This window comes from Phacochoerus africanus, chromosome 4 (genome assembly GCF_016906955.1).
Source record: "Phacochoerus africanus isolate WHEZ1 chromosome 4, ROS_Pafr_v1, whole genome shotgun sequence".
NCBI lineage: Eukaryota > Metazoa > Chordata > Mammalia > Artiodactyla > Suidae > Phacochoerus > Phacochoerus africanus.
This window is the reverse complement of record NC_062547.1, coordinates 108,241,438-108,261,246: the sequence shown is the minus strand read 5'-3', so window position 1 is coordinate 108,261,246 and position 19,809 is coordinate 108,241,438. Positions and strand designations below refer to the sequence as shown.

Here is a 19,809-nt window from a genome sequence, read left to right as displayed (position 1 = left end):
TTTTTTCAGCCTTCAAGCTAAGAATAAATGGTTTTTACAATTTTACTTGTTGGAAAAAAATTAAAAGAAGAATACTATTTTGTGGCACATGAAAATTAAATGAAGTTTAAATTTCAACAAAGTTTTATATATTATCTAGGGCTGCTTTCCTGCTGTAATGTGGCAGGACCGAGTAGTTGCTATAGAGACTATGTGTGGCCTGCAAAGTCTAAAATGTTTACCCCATTGTCCATTTATAGAAAATTTTTTTGATTCCTGATGTGGGATGTGGTAAGCTGGGATCTCTTCTACATGGTGGCTATAAATGGCAATCAAATACAATACAGGGCAAGAACTTTATATATCTTCATACTTGCAAACTCAGCAGTTTTAGTTTATCACAAAAAAAACTGTAAAACTCACAGAAATTTGTATGGAAAACATATCGTTGCAGCAAGACGAACCCAGGAAATCTGATTCTAGACCCTAGGTTTGGGGCCAGGACTAGCCTGAGGTCCGCACTTAAATACACCAAAGGGAAGAAAAGAGCTTTTGTGTTTAAGTAGTAACATGCATTAAAACTGGTTTTCCTGAAGTTCTATTATTCTGAATTATCAAACAACACTTTAAAATTATTTCTACCAAGTTACTTAAGCATTTTTTTAGGTCGAACCATATCAAACTATAGATATTCAAAGGTTTATAATATATAAATATCATGAAATCAAAAGGTAGATATAGATTAAATAACATCTATCCTGGGTATGAATGAACCCAAAAGTAACAGTTTACTTTCAGCAAAACCTCACATCTGTCGCATAAATTAATTACCTGAATTTGGATTGGTTGTATGCTCTTGTTGGCATTTAATTTGCAAATTTGATTTCTCTTATAACTGCCAAAGTGCTATAAACTAAGACATTTATTCCACATTGGAATGTATTTATGTAGCATTATGACACATGTAATTAAGTCAAACTGGAAATAAGCAAGGATGTTTTCCTTGGAAAGGGAACTAACGATCTCAAAAGTTTGAGGATGCCATGTATATCTCGTGAACTGTATAAACATCCTAGCACATAATTTGAGAAAAAAAAAATCACAATCCCCTTCTGCCCTGTCTCACAAACTTGGTGTTGATGGGCAACAGCAGAGTACAACCATTAGGATGAGGGGGTGGCAAGAAAAAGACCGTTTCCACACACCTTCACCTTCAAAACAAAGGACTTCGCCTTGAAGCCTCAAATTTCTCCTCTGTAAAACAGGGATAATAGTTTACATTAAAGGTACAGAAAGCATTAGAGGTTACTCTAGCCAAGATACACAGCTTACAATAATACCACCTGATATTTACTGAGCAGTTAACCATGTATCAAGAATTCTGCATGCACTTTTGATGCAAATAACATTTTACATACATTGTCTCAAAGAATAATTGCAACCACCACACTGTATGAAATAGGGACCAGTGTATCCTCTGGTTTTAAAGATGATAAAGCTGAGGCACTGAGACAGTCAGTCATTTGCCCAAAGTCACGTAGCTAGTAAGAAACAAAGCCAAGGCTTGCCCATAATGTCTAATACCAGGAAGCTGGTTTCCTTCTCCTCTATACAAAACTACCTCAATAAATGGAAGCAATTATTATGATAGTGGTGTCCACAGCTTACCAGAGTGAGAACACATAAACATTTCTTCTTTTAAATCCAGCCACAGACCTTCAAGGGTACCACAGCGTCTGAGGGGGCCACAAGCCACTCAGGTCATAAACCTTTCCGGAATGTTATTTTCCAATTGGCGTAAGGCTTCTCTCTGTGAAATCTGGGGCATACAGTGTAACTTTATTTTTGAAAGGCTTCAAAATTCTAGCTGACAGCACTGTAAACATCAATTTCCTCTTCTCAGGATGCTAAAGGGTCCCTCCCCTTCTTTCCTCCCTTTGTGTTCCTGTAGCTAAAAACGCAAGACTAAGCCACCAGGCATAAGTACACAGTACTTGCAGGGAAAAGCCAGAAACACTGTTACCAGCAAGTATGCCCCACAGACGAAAAACTGCTTGGTTAACATCACACAGTTGATGAGCTTGAGCCCCAGAAAGGCTGTGCTTTAAAAAATAAAATTGTTTTCGTCTTATTTTCTATGTTTCCTCTGCTTAGAATATAGCACGAATGACAAAGATTTTCAATTTCATTCCTTCCTGGCAAGTGGGTTTATTTTCATTTTTAAAAGGCATTCTAAATGATTATGCTAACAGAATTATAATTTTTAGAAATGGAAAAAAAAGGAGTTCCCGTCGTGGCGCAGTGGTTAACGAATCCGCCTAGGAACCATGAGGTTGCGGGTTCGGTCCCTGCCCTTGCTCAGTGGGTTAACGATCCGGCGTTGCCGTTAGCTGTGGTGTAGGTTGCAGACGCTCGGATCCCGCGTTGCTGTGGCTCTGGTGTAGGCCGGTGGCTGCAGCTCCGATTCGACCCCTAGCCTGGGAACCTCCATATGCCGCGGGAGCGGCCCAAGAAATAGCAAAAAGACAAAAAAAAATGAAATAAAAAAAAAAGTTATTAGGTGACATAGTTCCCAACCACCCTCAACTCTTATACCCTGGAATCAACTACACATTATACTGAAAAATAAAGATTTTAAATTGCTACAAGGCCTAACTTTTTTAGAGAAAATCTAAAATAGCCACCAGCAGTTTATAACTCCCACAAAGCTCAACCAAAGCCCTGCAACTTTCTTTTTCTCCCTGCATAGCTGCAACTTTCAAATGGTTCCACTGTACAAAGTACTATATATGGACTAGCTAAAATATTATGTTTTAAAATACATATATAAGCCCCTCTGAGAACCAATTCAAATGTTACTGCAATGGGAGTGAGGGGGACACTAGAGAGACGTTATTAAAACCATTTTTCAGAGTCTAAAGAAAACATTTGGGAAATATTTAAAATCTGGTTGGGTGTGAATCAGTGGACATTAAGAGCAGTAAGTGATACAAACGAACTTATTTACATAAAAAGAAATAGGCTCACAGACATAGAAAACAAACATGTTTATCAAAGGGAGAAAGTGATGGTGTAGGGGATAAATTAGGAGTTTGGGATTAGCAGCTATAGACTACTGTATATAAAATAGATAAAACAATAAGGACCTACTCTAGAGCACAGGGAATTATATTTAATGTCTTGTGATAACCTATAAAGGAAAAAAAAATCTGAAAAAGAATATATCACTTTGCTGTACACCTGAAACTAGCACAACATTTAAATCAACTATACTTTAATAAAAACAAATGACTAGCAGTGACAGTAATCATCACCATGATAACAGTCAGAGCAGGAGCAGGGGTGGGGAGGAACAGGAGACTAAGTGCTCACTATGTGCCAGACTCCATTCCAAGTGTATTGCATGATCATCTACTCCCAGACAAGGCAGGCTCCTAAGGCAGAGTCCGTGGATTCAAATCCTTGCCCTATCACTTAATACCTATGTGACCTTGAGCAAATTACTTTAACCTATGGGTATCTCATTTTCCTTATTTGTAAATGGAGATAACAGAAGCTACCTCAGGGAGTCCCTGAGAGAATTATGTGTTTACAAAAACATGTGACATGCTTGAACAGTGCCTGCCCCATAATAAATACCAAAAGGGATAGTTTATTAACTATTATTATTATTTGATTGCAGAGAAGAGGAAACTGAGGCATAGAGTAGAAGAGACACGTCTCTCAAGTCACACAGCTGGTAAATATCAGGCCTGAGGTTTGAAGCCAAAGATGTCTGACTCTAAAGTCCATACCTTAACCTCAAAAGGGCCCCTGAATTTTTCAAGTATATTATGTTTTTTATATTTGTATCCCAGGAAAAATGTAGCGAACTCATCAAATAGGATAAAGGGTGTCAGTGAGGTTATGACTGTCCAGGACCTAGTGGATAAGCACCCCAAGGGGCAAACAGCTCCACTGGATGCTGAGATTACACAAAACACCAGATGGTCCCAGGTGTGGCCTGAAGCTCATGTTTTAGGTGGGGCCGGGGGCGTTGGGTGGGGAGTGGAATAAACATATAAATCCCTTACCCTGGAACAACAGTGGATGATTGCAGAACAAAAACAGCAAAAAGCACACTTAAAATGGCCAGGAACAAGGTCTTCCCTGACTCCAAGAACAAATACACTTTTTAAAATGTCCTGCCCTATCTAAAAACCCTCTCTCCTCACCCATCCCCACCATCTCATTGCCTCACTCCTCAGCCCAAACTTATTTTCTAACACATTCTCTCTGCAGCACATTTTTTGGTTGATATTATCACTTCAGTAAATGTTTTGGCCTCCAGTTATTTATGTTTTGGAAGAAAAATATTGGTCAAAAAAACTTAAAAACAAGGAAGAATCAAAACCTACAGATGATGAAGGTTGAGGTAACAATACGTTTACTCGCCTGTCCATTATTTTATTCTTTTCATACAACTTTCACTCTTTTATAGTTTCAGAAAGAAGGTATCTTGTTAGATTTGGAAGATTAAGAACAATTTTTTTTTCTCCAGGTAACACCTTCTTGATAAGACAACAGAGGAAATTTATTTCTACAATAACACTGAAACCTGCAATTCATTGTCTTTTTCTTTAGAATCTTTTTTCACACAAATAAAACTACAAGCAGAAATAACAACCTGTGGTTGTTTTTTCCTTTGGTGAAAATCTCAATGCAGCAATAATAATGAAACGAATTAATGGAAGTACAACAATTAAAAACCTTCTCTATCACATAGCTTTTTGGAATATGGGAGCTCTGCTCTTCTGGTTGACCAAAAAAAAAATAGTCACTTTTCCAGGTAAAGGTCAGGTATCCAATGTCTATTCACTGAATCTGAATGATTTCCTAAAATAAGCTTCTCAGATGTGTTATGTGCCAGACTGTTAGAAAATAAAAAATGGTTAAACTTTTAATCTGGTACCCAGTACACAGGAAAATACCATTACACCAGCTTCTGGTACCTTCCTTCTAGTACCATTCCTACAGCAAATGCTGTCCTAAATGCCAAAATAAGAGGCCATGAGATGATTAAAGCATGTTCACCAAATACAAGGTAGAATCATAAGGTCAAATCTGATAAAACTCTACTAGAGATGCACTTAGGTATTCTCCAACATCAACAAGTAACAATGTATCAAAGTCTTCCCCACACTCTCAAAAAAGAAACACAATCTAAATAAATGATGACAAAAAAATGCATCGATGAGATTTTTTAAGTCTAAGAAAGGAATGAGTTTTTATCAACACGCTGGGGCATCTAATAAGAGAAAAACAACAGACCCAGGTGTTTGGCAGAGAGGGGTCAGCCTGTCAGAGGACCACATGTCGCCTCTGGAAAGTCAAAAAGAAGCATGCTGGGTCAAAAACCAATGGAAGCAATAAAATTTTTCCACACAAAAAAAGTTCACATAAAGATTATATGAATAAGCACGTGGACTGCATATTTTTTTCCATTCACATCAGTACAATAACTGAATGTACTATCAAAATTTGGAAGGGAGTTTCATCATGGTGCAACAGAAAGGAATCCAACTAGGAACCATGAGGTTGCAGGTTCGTTCCATCCCTGTCCTCGCTCAGTGGGTTAAGGATCCAGCATTGCTGTGAGCTGTGGCGTAGGTCACGGATGCAGTTTGGAGTCTGCATTGCTGTGGCTGTGGTATAGACCAGCAGCTTTGCTCTGATTAGATTCCTAGCCTGGGAACTTCCATATGTGGTGGGTGCAGCCCTAAAAAGCAAAAATAAAAAATTTGGAAGAAAAGTTATTGGGTTCTTCTGTTTCTTCTCTTGGCTAGCCCTCTATGCTCTAATTTATACCACTTTGAAATTAATAGGACTTGCAGAACTCTAAAGTATTTATGAATGTTCAGAATTTCACACATAATTTTTTACCAAGTATTTCATTTATTTTGTACTATAGCACATAGGAAACTACATACCACATTCATCTCCTCTATGAATCATTCCAGTAATACAGAGCTAATTCACCAAGTCTGTGATTTACCTTTCTCATATGTGTACTGGATTCTGTTAATATGGGTTGAATTGGGTCCCCTAAGAAGATGTTAAAGTCTTAATTTCTAGTACTTGTAAATGTGACCTTCTTTGGAAATAGGTTCTTCATAGATGATCACATTAAGATTAGGTCATGAGGGTGGGCTATAATCCAATGACTGAGTCCTTATTAAAACAGGAAGTGTGGACATCATGACATAGGAGAAAGGCAATGTGAAGACACAGGGAGAATCCATCTACAAGCCAAGGAATGCCTGGAGCCTACCAGAAGCTAAGAGAGGAATATAAGATTCTTCCTTACAGCCCACAGAGGCAACCAGACAATACACAAATCTTAGAGCCTCCAGACTATGAGACAATAAATCTCTATTATTTAAGCTACTCGGTTTGTGGCATTTTGTCACAACATTTTTGGGAGACTAATACACATGTCATGGGCTGAGGTGTCCCAAGACTGCAGAGTGTGGCTGGAAGCTGAAGATGCATCACAGAACTCCTGCACCACACATGACTCCACACTGGTGGCAACTGGTGTGAAACACCTGCAGTGTAGGTGAGGATATGAAATACACCCATCTAAGACAGTAAAAGTGTCTTGAATTTAAAACACATTTCCCACGTTTTACTTTATTTACTCCTTACAACCACACTGCAGATGAAACAAGGAGGCTGACTACCTTCATCTTATGGACAAAGAAACTGAATCTCAGCCAGTTGAATGTTTTGGCCAATGCCATATGTACACATAGCAGAGCTTGTCTTAGTGCCAAATTTTCTAGGAAGAAAGTCTATAGTCATAAATATTTTAATTTCAAGCAATGCTGGCACTTTTAAGTTACCCAAGGAAGGAAGAAAAAAATACCAGCATGCAGACTGAGTAGGCTGAGGTGCTCAGTGACCCAGGCATCTTGGAGTAAATCAGAAGAAATTGGGGGAAAAAAAAAAACAAAACTAACATGTCACTTGTGAACACAGGCTTGAAGGAAGAGATGGAAATAGACCAACAGAAAGGAATGAGGTGCCATGGTGAATAAATGCAATGTCAAGGAGAAAAATGACTTAACATGGAAGGTCAAAACAAACACTGGAGGAAGGATTTCTGCTGACTAACTGAGAAGTCCAGAGAGGGCTACAGTGGGAAATGGGGTTAAAATAAGAGAGGGGCCCTTCCACTGAGCTAATGGAAGGTTCATCATCAACACAGTGGACATGCAGATGTCACTTTCAGGTGTTTAGCGGGGTGTGGAGAAAGAAGCTGTTCCAGTAGCAGTTGTAAAAACAGGTTAGTGTCCATGCAACCTGGGATTGCGTGGCTTTAAAAAACTGGTTATGAGGGAAGAAAATATAATGAGTCTATTTAGATACTTCAAGTTTCAACTATTGGGCAAGGCATCCGTGACATCTGTCTTTCTCCCTTCCTCCCGGGTATTCTTTTAGGGCGAGAGGGCCCTGTTCCAGCCTCAGACCTTGTACCTGTTGTTTCCTCTGCTGGGTAGGGGATTTTTGCATGGTTAGCTTCCTTACTTCTTTCGGGTCTTTGCTCAAATGCCACCTCTTCAAAAAAGGTCTTTTTTTACTACACTACATGAATGAGGACCCCCCCCCCCTTTTATTCTCCATGCCCCTATTCAGCTACATCTTTCTTTCTAACACTTACTATTATCTGAAATTATACTTATTTACTTTTTATTTACTGAGTAGCTGTCACTCCCATTAATCTGAAAACTCTGTGAGTACAGGGATTTTGTATATCTTGGTCATAGTTGTATTCCCAGAGCCTGGTACAGAGCTTGGCATAAAGTTAAAAACTCACAGGGAGTTCTCTTGTGGCACAGCGGGTTAAGGATCTGGTGTTCTCACTGCAGCAGCTCCAGTTGCTACTGTGGCATGGGTTTGATACCTGGCCTGGGAATTTCTACATGCCATGGGTGCAGCCAAAAAAATTAAAAATTAAAAAAAAAAAAACAGAAATTTTAAAAACTCACTAAATGTGGAATTAAAAAAAAGAAAACCCCATCTTATTCCCAAGTACAACTGATGTTATCCCCTAATAATCTATTTATCCCCTGTAATCTATTTACACTGCCACTTCCCAGTGTACACAACAGGCTTAGCACATCCTATCATTCTACTTGGATTAAAGCAGAAACGACCCAACATCTCCCCACTGCCATTCTAGGCCCTCCCTCCAATTCGTTCCCCCACAGATGATTTACCAAAACACAAATTTCCTGGGGTCACCAGCCTCTACTTAAAAGCATTCTCTACAGTCCTCAGAAGAGACCAAATTTTGAGTGGTCCAAGCCTAGGTATCCAGCCTCATCTCACTCCATCCTCCCCTTAATCCTCCTTAGTTACTTGATTTCACTCTGTTCCCTTCTGTTGCAGGGCGTCTGCACAAACTTCCCTCTGTGGGTGGAACGCTCTTCTTCCCACTCTCTCTCAAATTCTCCTACTCATGCTTCAGGTATCAATCAAGTGTCACTTCCTTGTTATATAAACCCACAAAACCCTACTGCTCTATTCAGAGTATTTACCTCTGTTTGTAACTATGAAATTATTAATTTCTGTCCTTTTTTTTTTTTTAATTAACGTCTGTCTTCATCTGGAACTCTTTGCTCCTGGATAGCACATGAATGTTTTGCTCACTCTTGAATCTCTGGGGTTAAGAATGGGGTATACAGCTGGCAGTGAATAAATATTTGTTGAATAAGTGAAAGAAGGCATCCTATTAGGAACCAAAGAGATAGAAGTCAGTGTCAAATATACAGATATTAAAAATTTCTACAAGTACTCAAGTAAAGCTGAAGACAAAGAGATTAATGAAAATCTGTAATATGATGATGAGCTGATATTAAAACAGAAAGAGAGAGGGAAAGCCTAGGGCAATGCAAATTTTGCAATGGCACTGACTGTAGACTGGAAAAGAATAGGACCAAGAGATCCTATTTCATTAAGGAACTAGAACTGGTTCAAACAATTTACTAAAAGTACATAGTTGTGACTTAGGTAATGACAGTAACTAGGTGAAAGGTTACATTTACATATCCTATTAACAACTCCTTGACTCATCAGTCTCTCTGGAAACATTCATCTATGCAATTAAACCATTCAAAAACTTCCTTCTCGGCATTGTCCTTTATAAAAATTCTCCCCAAAGTCCTTAGTCCCCCAGAAAATGTTTTAAAGACATTTCACTCTGGTCGATTAGGCATACACGAATAGCTAAGCTAGGCAAGGGCCATGGAGGAAATGGCTTATAATACCAAGAACCCACTCTGCTCCTGATTAAAGGCACTCATGTGCGTCTTGAGAAATGTACACACTAAAAAGTTCTCAACACCACAGGAAATCATGGGTTAAAGGACAAGGCCTCATTTGAGACCCTCACTGTTACTGGTTTAATCACCCAACACTAGAATCCATATAATTTGAAATTCTCTGGGGGAAAGAAAAAGCTTATTAGTTTATTTTTATTTCCTTGTTTCAGGCTTCTTTCAAAATAAGATGAAACACTGACGTGCATGAAAAGCAATCTGGTATCATTTCCTTTCATTTGAACCCATCAGTGACTCATGCCATAAACAGCAAGTCTCCTGCATTTGTTTGTGAGGAGGACACACCAGCAGTTTCAACTGCATACTCCAGTCTTACAGAAGCTAGTTTTCCAAAGATGATTTACCACACCCTGCCTGAGAAAGGACAGCATGAAACTGATGAAATTCTGATCTTCAAAAATACAGCAGACAGTGTTTATTTCCAATTTCATGCTGTTTATATGAAGGCAGGCACAGGAAATGCAAGCCTGAAGCAGGAGTTAAGAATTGTGGCAAACAAAACAGAAACAGAAAAATGAAAGCACACTGAACAACTGACGTAACCATACTTAGGGGAGCAGAGGAGGGCAGAGTGTAGGGGAATAAACAACCTTTTTCACTCTTGCAGAAATAAGATTTTTTTTAATTCACTATTTTAAAAAATAAGACATTTAACAAAGTAGCATGGAAACATTAAATTGAGTAAAACCTCACTAACTCAGGCATTTATGCAAGAGATGCTACATTGCTACAAACCCTAATAGCACCTGACTTTGGCTCTTCCAGAAGTTACTGAAACTTGAGAAGGAGTATCTGTGAAAATAAGGGTTTGCTAGTGCAATTAGTAGTGTAAACAAGAGGTAAATGTATAACCCACAACAAGTTCTCTTGAAACACTAGAGACACATCCAGTTACATGCAAACAATCATCACTGTATTTCAAAACTGACATATCTCTTTATAAAAGCTTTCCTCAAAATTGTTCTAAAAGGTAACAACCTTAGCACTTACATAAGAACTTAAAAATAGTAACGAGAAATCTTTAAAATACTCTAAAACTCAGATTTTAAAAAATATGAATTAGATTCATATAAGGAAATTTTTTCATATAAATCCAACAGATAAGTACTAGTTTAAAGCAAATTTCTTCTGGCATAGGTAAATGAAATTCATGATATCTGAAATTTTTGAAAAGGCATTTTGACCCATGGAAATAGCAAGTGGTATTGTGATTCTTCCATAAGGATCTCCACTTTACTATTCTTCAACATTTCTACCACTGTCCTTTGTTTATGCTGTAATGATGTGACTAACAGTCAACTGCACGGTCAACGTAGGTAAAAAAAACTGTCCTGGAGTTCCCGTCGTGGCGCAGTGCTTAACGAATCCGACTAGGAACCATGAGGTTGAGGGTTCCGTCCCTGCCCTTGCTCAGTGGGTTAAGGGTCCGGCGTTGCCGTGAGCTGTGGTGTAGGTCGCAGACGTGGCTCAGATCCCGCGTTGCTGTGGCTCTGGTATAGGCCGGTGGCTACAGCTCCGATTCGACCCCTAGCCTGGGAACCTCCATATGCCACGGGAGTGGCCCAAGAAATAGCAAAAAGACAAAAAAAAAAAAACCAAAAAACTGTCCTTTTTGGTTGCAGCAGTTGTTGGAGAATAAGAAATAATAAGAAAAAGAAATGACAGAAAGAATGTTGTCTTTCACTTACCAGTACTTGTGGTCCATGCCTTCCTCAAAATAAGCTTTCCCCAACACATAGGGAAGCAGAACTGCTGCCGATTTTTTTTTTTTTTTTTTTTAGGGCCGTAGGTGTGGCATATGGAAGATCCCAGGCTAGGGGTCTAATCGGAGCTACAGCTGCCGGCCAGGCAATGCCAGATCCAAGCTGGGGCTGTGACCTACAGTACAGCTCGTGGCAATGCCGGATCCTTAACCCATTGAGAGGGGGCAGGGATCAAACCCGTGTCCTCATGGATACAAGTCGGGTTCATTTCCACTGACCCACAACCAGAACTCCTCTGTCGTTTTCAATGTTTCTTAGCATTTCCCCCTACCTCTGCTGTGTCATTTAAAGTTGTGCCATACCATACTTCTGTGTTTTTGTGTATTTGGGGTTTGTTTTTGTTTTGGGGGGATTTGTCTTTGAGTCCAGTTCTCTCTTTTCTTGAGGCTGTCCTCTTAAACTTCCCAAACAAGAGACGTGGAAATCTTGTTCCTGTTCTCATCCTTTATGTGAGTGCAGGCAGCACAGCTGGGTCGCAGCCGGTGCTGCCTGGGTGCTGTTAGGCTGGCTGTGTTCCAGAACCTCGGTATGAATGTGTCACTCTTGTCCTTTCACGTTAAGCCTGGCTAGTAGATGAAGCTGAAGACAGTGTTCAGAAGTTCAAGCTCCTCTGAGCACAGATCCCCATCTCACAGTCACACATGATTTTGAGGAATGCCTTATACATGGAGAACTTACACTGCCACATGGCCCAGTCTTCAACTGACATTTCTCTATTTTTTCTCCAGCAGGTATGAACTAAACACTGTACTAATTATCCAAACTGAAATATTTCCCTTGTATAAAGGAACTCCGATGAACCTAACACAAAAACAATCATCACTTGTATGCTGTCATAATCAAAAACCTCTGCCTCTACTCATCCAAGAACACAAAAAATCTGCAGCTTTAAACCTTCTGTGATGATGGGAATGTTCTTATATCTGCTCTGCCCACAACAGTAGCCACTAGCCACATGCCACTACTGAGTATTTGAAATGTGGCTGGTGTGACTTAGGAAGTAACATTTTTTTACTCGAATTAATTGAAACAACTCTAAACAATGTGGTTAGTGCCTTTAAAAAATTGTGAAGAATTTGCCTACTTGCACGCTAACAAATAAGCATGTCATAGCTTCACGGATGCCAGTTCACAGAATGAGATTCCTAGGTCAGAGACAAAGGATTGCAATACTCACAGAAAAAGCAGTAGCATTAGTATCAGCATGCTTCTGTCAGTTCTGTGAAGCCCAATTCTCATCCTATGACTGAAAGAGGGTAGACAATACCTACACATTCAATGATTTGCATTAGAGAAAGGGAACCATGAGCCTAGACACCCAAATCTTTTACAGTGGACAGTAAACCTACCTTCCCTTTGCTCCATAGAGGAAGGCTACCTCTATATTCCATGGCTATATGCTACACAAATGTCTTTGAAAAGAAAGTCTACATTGAAAATAGTCAGTGCTTCTGCTCACAAGATGTGCAGAAACCTGAGTGACTAATTGAAAGTTAACTCCTAACAGTGTAGGTTCATACATATCTCTGAAATCCACTCATCTCCCTCTCCTGTTAAAGACCCTGCTTCTAGAGATATTTATTTCTTGCTAAGACCATTGCAAAAGTTTCCTAAATGGTTATCACTACAGCCTCTTCCTAGGCATTTTCTATACAGTAGCCAGAATGTACCTTGTAAACACAAATCTAACCATGTCACTTGTTTCACCTCTGATGTCATCCACTGCTAAGGGATTAAGCCAACCTCCTTAGCAAGTACCACAAAGCCCTGAATGACATGGTTCTGTCCCTGCCTGTGAACACTTCCCTTGCCTCTTCTTCTAAGATGCCTCTCTTTAGCCATACTTTTCGTTTAATAAAATGCAGAGTTCACAAAGTTGTGGCCCTGGGGTGAATACCAACTACAAAATGTGTCTGGTTTGGCCCACACACTAGTTTAAAAAACATTTGGGCCATTTCACATTTATGAAATACGAATTTTAAGCTCCTCTTTAAAAATCGTGGCATCTGGCAACACTTGGCCTGCATCCCAACCTGACAACACTTGGCTGGAACTGAGTATCTACTGTTCCCTTTAGACAAAGCTTGGGTTCTCTGGTTGCCACACCTCTCTCTCCTGCTCTCCTTACTTATTTGTTTGCATTATCTACCTAACTTCCATTATAAGCATCACATTCTGTTCCTCTTGGTCTGGAACATTCTTCAATCCTCCAACTTCTTCAGTTGCTATTACTCATTCTTCAAGTCTGAGTGTATTCACTGGAAGTTTTCCCTGAACACCATCACCCCCTAATTTGGATGAAGTGATACCTTGTAGGACACCCACACATCCACCCAGGCCCCCACCATCCCCTGCTGCCTACCTTCTGTGGTTCTCTGCATTACTCCACACACAAATCGCATATGATTGTAATTTTCTATTTACAAGTCTGATCCTTTCCCAGACTTCTAGGTCATAAGAGGGTGACTATGACTGTCTCGTAACCCATTGTACGCCAGTGCCTAGGAAAAGGCCCAACACTTAGTAGGAGCTCTATAAGTACTGAGTAAATAAACTGAAAAGTCATTAAAAATGGCTAATTCAAAATATCGAGGGTGGTGGTGTATTTATATTTTTATGTACTTAGTGATTTTTAAAATTTGAACTCTTTAATTATCATTTCCTTACCCCCAGAAAACTGAAATAACTACTTGAGTAATAGGTAGGTACTGAGTAACAGTCAATGTGCTAAGCACTTCACATGGATTAGTTCATTTAATTCTTATGACAGTCCTTTGAGCCAAGTATTTCCTTCATTCCTATTTTTGAGATGAGGAAACTAGGGACTTGGGAGATTGAATAACTTAACCAAGGTTACATAACTAGTAAATGCCTGGCAGGACTCAAACCCAGACCCATCAGAACCCAAAGCCAATATACACAATTTGTAAATGTGAGATTTTTTAACGTGCCCTAGATGATAAGAAAGCACACAGGATAAGGAGAAACCACAGAACTATTTACCAGGCAGTTGAAATTATAGTTCTACTCCTGCTTCTACCTGTTCAACATTGGATAAGATGAAGGTCTTATTCTCTAAAGTAGATTGTAGGAGATAAGATGATGGAAACTTCTCTCAGGAAAACTGAGAGCACAGACACCACCAACTTTATTCACAGCCCTTCTTTTCAGCTATTTGTATGTGGTTTCCACAACTAGCTTTTACTGCCTAAAGGAGTTAAAGGGGAGAAAAAAGCTCTTACACTCACAAGAAGCTTTCTGCCTCAATATTCATAACTATTATACAAAACTACACAGTTTCAGGGCAGTGACATGGTATCTTTAATCTCATTTCACAAACAGGAAAAAAAAAAAAGGTACAGAGCAATAACGCCAAGTGTAAAGTTAACTTCACAACCCTCAGGCTGCCCCTCAACCTGTCTTGCCTCATGGGATAAGCTGAATTAAGTTCTCAAGGCCAAGTACTGGTATGTACAGCCTAAGAAATTCTACACATACCAGCAGATGGATGAATTCTTTCTTGAAGTAGAAAAAGAATCAGAAATGTCACCAAGTCACACCAAATACAATCCAGTTTGGTCAATCATTTCCAAGTGGGATTCTTGCCGAATTTTTGCACCAAGCCAAATTTTTAAAAATGGTTTTCAAAAAATGTCTCACTAAGGATATTGTAACTTTTTAAGCCAATTTCCAGAATCAATCTGGGGCTCACTAGGCCATTAAGTGTTCAAGTTTCATCTTTTTAAAAATATTACATTCAATCTCTGCATCTTTTCCAGGCATTATAATAAAAATTTCTTTCTCAAGGAGTTGAGAAAAAGATTGTGTTGACACCATAAATTTGACTTACTGACTGATATTAGAATTGAAATTTCTACAGCTTTTAACATTTCATCGCTACATCATTGACGATTTTCTGAGCTTTCATTTTAAAAACACAGAATTTAGGAGTTCCAATTATGGCTCAGCAGTAACCCCACTAGGATCCATGAGGATGCACATTTGATCCCTGGCCTCACTCAGTGGGTTATGGATCTGGAATTGCAGTGAGCTGCGGGTGTAGGTCACAGACTCCACTCGGATCTGGTGTTGCTATGGCTGTGGTGTAGGCCAGCAACTGCAGCTCAGATTTGACCCCTAGCCTGGGAACTTCCATATGCTGCAGGTTCAGCCCTAAAAAGCAAATAAATAAATAAGCAGAATTTAATTTTTCAAGTATGCCTTCCATTTGATGAAGTGAAATTTTAGTTCAGAAAACGCTGATATAACTAGTTATTTGTTCCAATCTATTAAGTACATTCACCAAATAATCACCTTAAAGGGCCTTCAGTAAATGTATTCTTGACACCATTTTACTTTGCCATATATAATTATTTGAATATATGTGATGTATAAATAAAAATATGAAATAAAAAGATTACTCTCTAAGATAGATTGGAAGTCCCTCTAGGTCAAGGAATGTATTCTACATCTGTCTTTTAAAAGCACATAGCACAATGCATTGCACAATACAGGAACTTATGAATTGCCTATTAAATCAGGAATTCATGAATGACAGGCCATAGCTATTTAACTTCAAATCTAAAGCTGACTTTCTTAGTCTATTTATTTGCTTTCTTCATAAGTACACAGAGTGGGGCTAACAATGCTTCTTGTGCCTGTGATTGTAAACTGAAAATTTACAAAAAATAGAGCACATATAGTTTGAGCTAAATGTCTGAACTTATTTTACTAAAAACAGTTCTACTTCCTGAACTGTTAAAATTAAAAGCAAATTTAAATTTGCACTGGAGTTCCTGCTGTGGCCCAGTGGAAACTAATCCAACTAGTAACCATGAGGTTGCAGGTTGGATCCCTGGCCTAGCTCAGTGGGTTAAGGATCCTTGGATCCCTGGCTTAGCTCAGTGGGTTAAGGATCTGGCATTGCCTGAGCTGTGGTGTAGGTTGCGGACAGACCTCGGATCCTGCACTGCTGCGGCTTAGGCCAGAGGCTGCAGCTCTGATTCCACCCCTAACCTGGAAACCTCCATATGCCGCGGGCACGGCCATTAAAAAAAAAGGTAAATTTGCACTTAGAATGGAAAAGCGATTGTAAAGATTGGCAAATATCTGAAGCAAGCACAGTTCTTATTTCCTAAGACTTGTGCCAATAACGATCTTTTGCTATTTGAAATCCTGTGACCACAGAAATAGGAAAGGTCCATAGCTTTGTACATCGGGTTGGGTGAGGAAGAGACGATTTCAACTCTGAATATTAATAATCAGATCCAGAAATACAAACAAAGCTATTGGCCAAATCATCTAAAGAGACATAATTATGTCTCACACGAAGGACCACAACTCAGAGAATTAGAACACTGGACATGCTGTCAGGCACCTTTATGAGACCAGATACAATGGCTCAAAATTAAGTAACACACTGAGATCATCACACCGGATCGTCACAAGGACCCTCAGCGGTGGGAAAAGCAGACCCGCATTTCACAGATGAGAACGTAAGGTGTCCAAAAGGATCGGGTACAAAGGCTACACCCAACAAAGGTTGGGTGGCTGAAAGTAGGCTTAAATTCCCATTTTCCACGTATCTAAGTAATGGATACTTTCCATCCGGCCTCTGAGATCGCCCTTTGCCGGCGTACAGGGCCGGCAAAACTGCAGGGAGGAGAGCAGAGCTGGGCAAGGACGCGAGAGAAGAGGAGAGGGAATTTCCATAGCTGCTCGGCACTCGCTGATAATCACCTCGGGTCGCTACTTGGCTCCAGCCCTTCTGCCCTCCCAGCGGCCCCAGCTTGCACCCCAAACTTGTCTCAGGGGAGGGTGGGAACCGGGGAGCCTTTCTCCCCTGTACGGAGAGTTCCCCAAATTGAGAAAAGAAACGGCGAATGAAGAATTTTACCCACATGATGAGGCGCAAGGAGAAGTGCGAAGGTGAGGACAGGACGAGAGGCTGACCCCTCACTACTAGCCAAGGCTGTGGCGGTGCCAAGGGGGACTCAGAGAGATAGACTAGAAGTTCCCGAGACCCTCCCCGGCCGCGGCTCTGGAGCCCGCGCGACCCCAGCTTCCCGGGAGGAAATCAACCACCGCCTCGGGTGCCGAGAAGCGGAGGGAGCTGAGGCAGCACGATCCCCCGTCCCGGCCCAGCATCAGCCCAACTTCCTTAGCCCCCTTCCCGGCTCCCAACCTCACCCTTGCCTTGACTGCCCGTGGGTTGCGGCAGCGGTGGCGGCCACGGCGGCCGCGGTACTAACCTGCGCAGCCCCGGGCACAGTCCGGGACGGAAGCGGGAGCCTGCGGGCGGCGGAGCAGAGGGCGCGGCGGGCGTAGTTAGTTGGTAGGCTCCGGCTCTCTGGGCGGGGAAAGGCCGAGCACGCGGCGGCCTCGGCGGAGGGGGCTCTCTCCTGGAGCGCGCGGGGCCCAACCCCGTCCGCAGTTCGCCCTCGGATAAGGGGTTCAGCTCCCAGTCCCTCCCCGCGGGGCGGCTCCGCTGTTGCCGGCCGCCCCCGAGCCCGCCCCGTGCTCGCGCCTCCGCTCCGCCCCTGCCTCCTCGGGCGCGGGGGCCGCGGGGGTTGGGAAGGAGGTCCCCGCAGAGTCAGCTCCCGGTCGCGCGCAGCTTCCCGAGGTTTCCCTGCGGGATTCGCTGTCCTGGGTGTTTGGACTCACGTGTGGGCAGTAAGTGGCCGAGAGCTGGAACTATCGCCGGGGGAAGGGGGTCAAGGCCCGGCCTGAAAGTCTCCCTTTGCTCCGCCCGAGTCCCAAGTCCCTAAAAGCAGCCCTGCCAGGTGGCCACGCCGGCTGCCCGGAGAGAGGCCGAGGAAAATGTCGGACTCTCCCTCCGCCCAGCGCGGGACTAGGAGGATATTTCCCAAGAGAATCAAGGACCCCCTACCTCCTGTTCCCGCCGCAGGTTGGGGGACTCCCGCAAAGAAAGTGTGCGGAACCGGCCAGCGGGGCACCGGGGTTGAACCTGTGGAAAAAGTGCAATTTCCTTTCTGCCCAGTCGCTGGATTCTGGCCACCTCGCTCATGTCTTCGAAGTGCTTTCCTGCCCTCACCCCAAGCCTGGCGCCAGAAACCCCCTTTCCTAGCTTGGCTTCCCACCTCTACGTATTCCTTTTGAGAGGCCTTTTTTCAGCTCGCAGTGCGCTCAACGCGCACACTCTTAGCGCTTCACCCCTAAACTGCAGGCAGGAGCCCAGAAATCAACTCCCTCTCTACTTCATCCCAAAGCAGGGCAAAACAGGGAGCCACGGAGTTGGGAAGTTCCAGCCGAAAAGGTTTATACTCAAGTGGCTTGGTGCTGTGCTTTACTGACCCCACGCACAAACTGATACGCGTTTAATTCAAGGACAGGTGTTTACTACTGCCTTTACTTCCCCTCAGGTAACCTCTAGAGTGTGTTCACCGTGACTTTTCATTCCCCAAACCAGCCACTTCTCATCTTACAAAATCCTATCCTCCTTTCCCCAACTTCTCCCAACCAAACGACCGGCAAGGATATCCAGCTCAGTGCTCTGGTTTTTCCAGGAGCTTTTTCCTTCTGCAGCCCTTGGTTTGCGGGATGGGGGTCGGTAGCGTGAGAGGAGGGATGCTGAAGAAGATGAGGTAGAAGCCACTGGAAGGCAAGTAAGGAAAATGAGAACCTACAAAGAGCGAGAGAGGCTGCAATGAAGGAGGCAAAAGCCCTCCAGCCATAGAGGAACTCCCAGAAAGAAAATTCATTTCTCTGAAGGGAAAACAACAATGCTTGCATTGGATAGATTGGAATATCTGGACTGCCTCCCATAAAGAATTTTCAGCCAGAGGTGGAGAGTCAGGGATACACTTCAGGACCTAGCGCATGCCTTGACCCGCCCCTCTTCCCAACCTAAATTCCACAGAAGGCTGATGATGCCAAGCTCTGGCCAGCGATGAGAAATTCATTCTGTAGTGATGTTAGCTGACAAATATAAGAAAACAGAGCTGGGTCTTTACAGTGGATGGGAAGTTATTTTGTTTAGGCATCCCCTGAGGTACTTCTCTCTCCCTGGCCTGAGCTATTACCTAAAACAAGCAGTTGGGACCCTGTCTTAAGTAAGAAATCACTTTTGGTGAGAAGAGAAGGAAATGGTGAGGGACAGAAGTCCTAAGGCTGGTGATTGTTATTTTTAAGTTCAACTCAGTTCATTTTTATGTCAAGGTAATTTTCTTGTTCAGTGGGTGACCACCTTTCTACCTTAAAATGCAGGAGAATGAGGGACACTTCCAAAGGTACTTGATGGCAAACTTCTCTCACACCCTCAATGTCTTGGTGGGCGTGGCTACAGCTTCAGCTGTGCTGACGGAGAGCCAGTGTGCCTGAGGAAGCTACCACCAAGCCTGGATGTCAGACGTTACAGCCTCAGCACGTCCTACCCTGTGTGCAGTCCAGCCACTGAGTGCACAAGCATAACGTGTATTCATGGAGTGAAGCCAAACACGCCCACCACTTCTCAGGTGAGAAGTCTCCTTTCTCCTGGCCTCAGGGCTTCACCCACCTGAGGCTGGTTCTACACTCTTGAAGTGTCATTACAAAACCAGTCCTGAGTGTCCCAGTTTTTCTGTTACAAAGACTACTTCCAATTTAATTATAAAATCTCCTTTCCTTCCCATATTTCCTCTAGAGCAAAAAAAAGGCTCAGCTGTTGAAAGTTCAAGGAGCTAGAA

At 42.0% G+C, this 19,809-nt stretch overlaps 1 protein-coding gene across 1 annotated transcript in view; it reads right to left on the bottom strand.

The window, feature by feature from the left end:
* LOC125124706 (uncharacterized) overlaps positions 1-18,152 on the bottom strand; it is a 92,253-nt gene extending 74,101 nt beyond the window's left edge. The window contains exons 1-3 of the mRNA XM_047774732.1: positions 18,015-18,152; positions 17,851-17,920; positions 17,377-17,783 (exon numbers count right to left, since the gene is read on the bottom strand). Coding sequence (XP_047630688.1) covers positions 17,377-17,783; positions 17,851-17,920; positions 18,015-18,152 — 615 coding nt within the window. The remainder of the gene's footprint in view (positions 1-17,376; positions 17,784-17,850; positions 17,921-18,014) is intronic.
* Between the last annotated feature and the right edge of the window lie 1,657 nt (positions 18,153-19,809).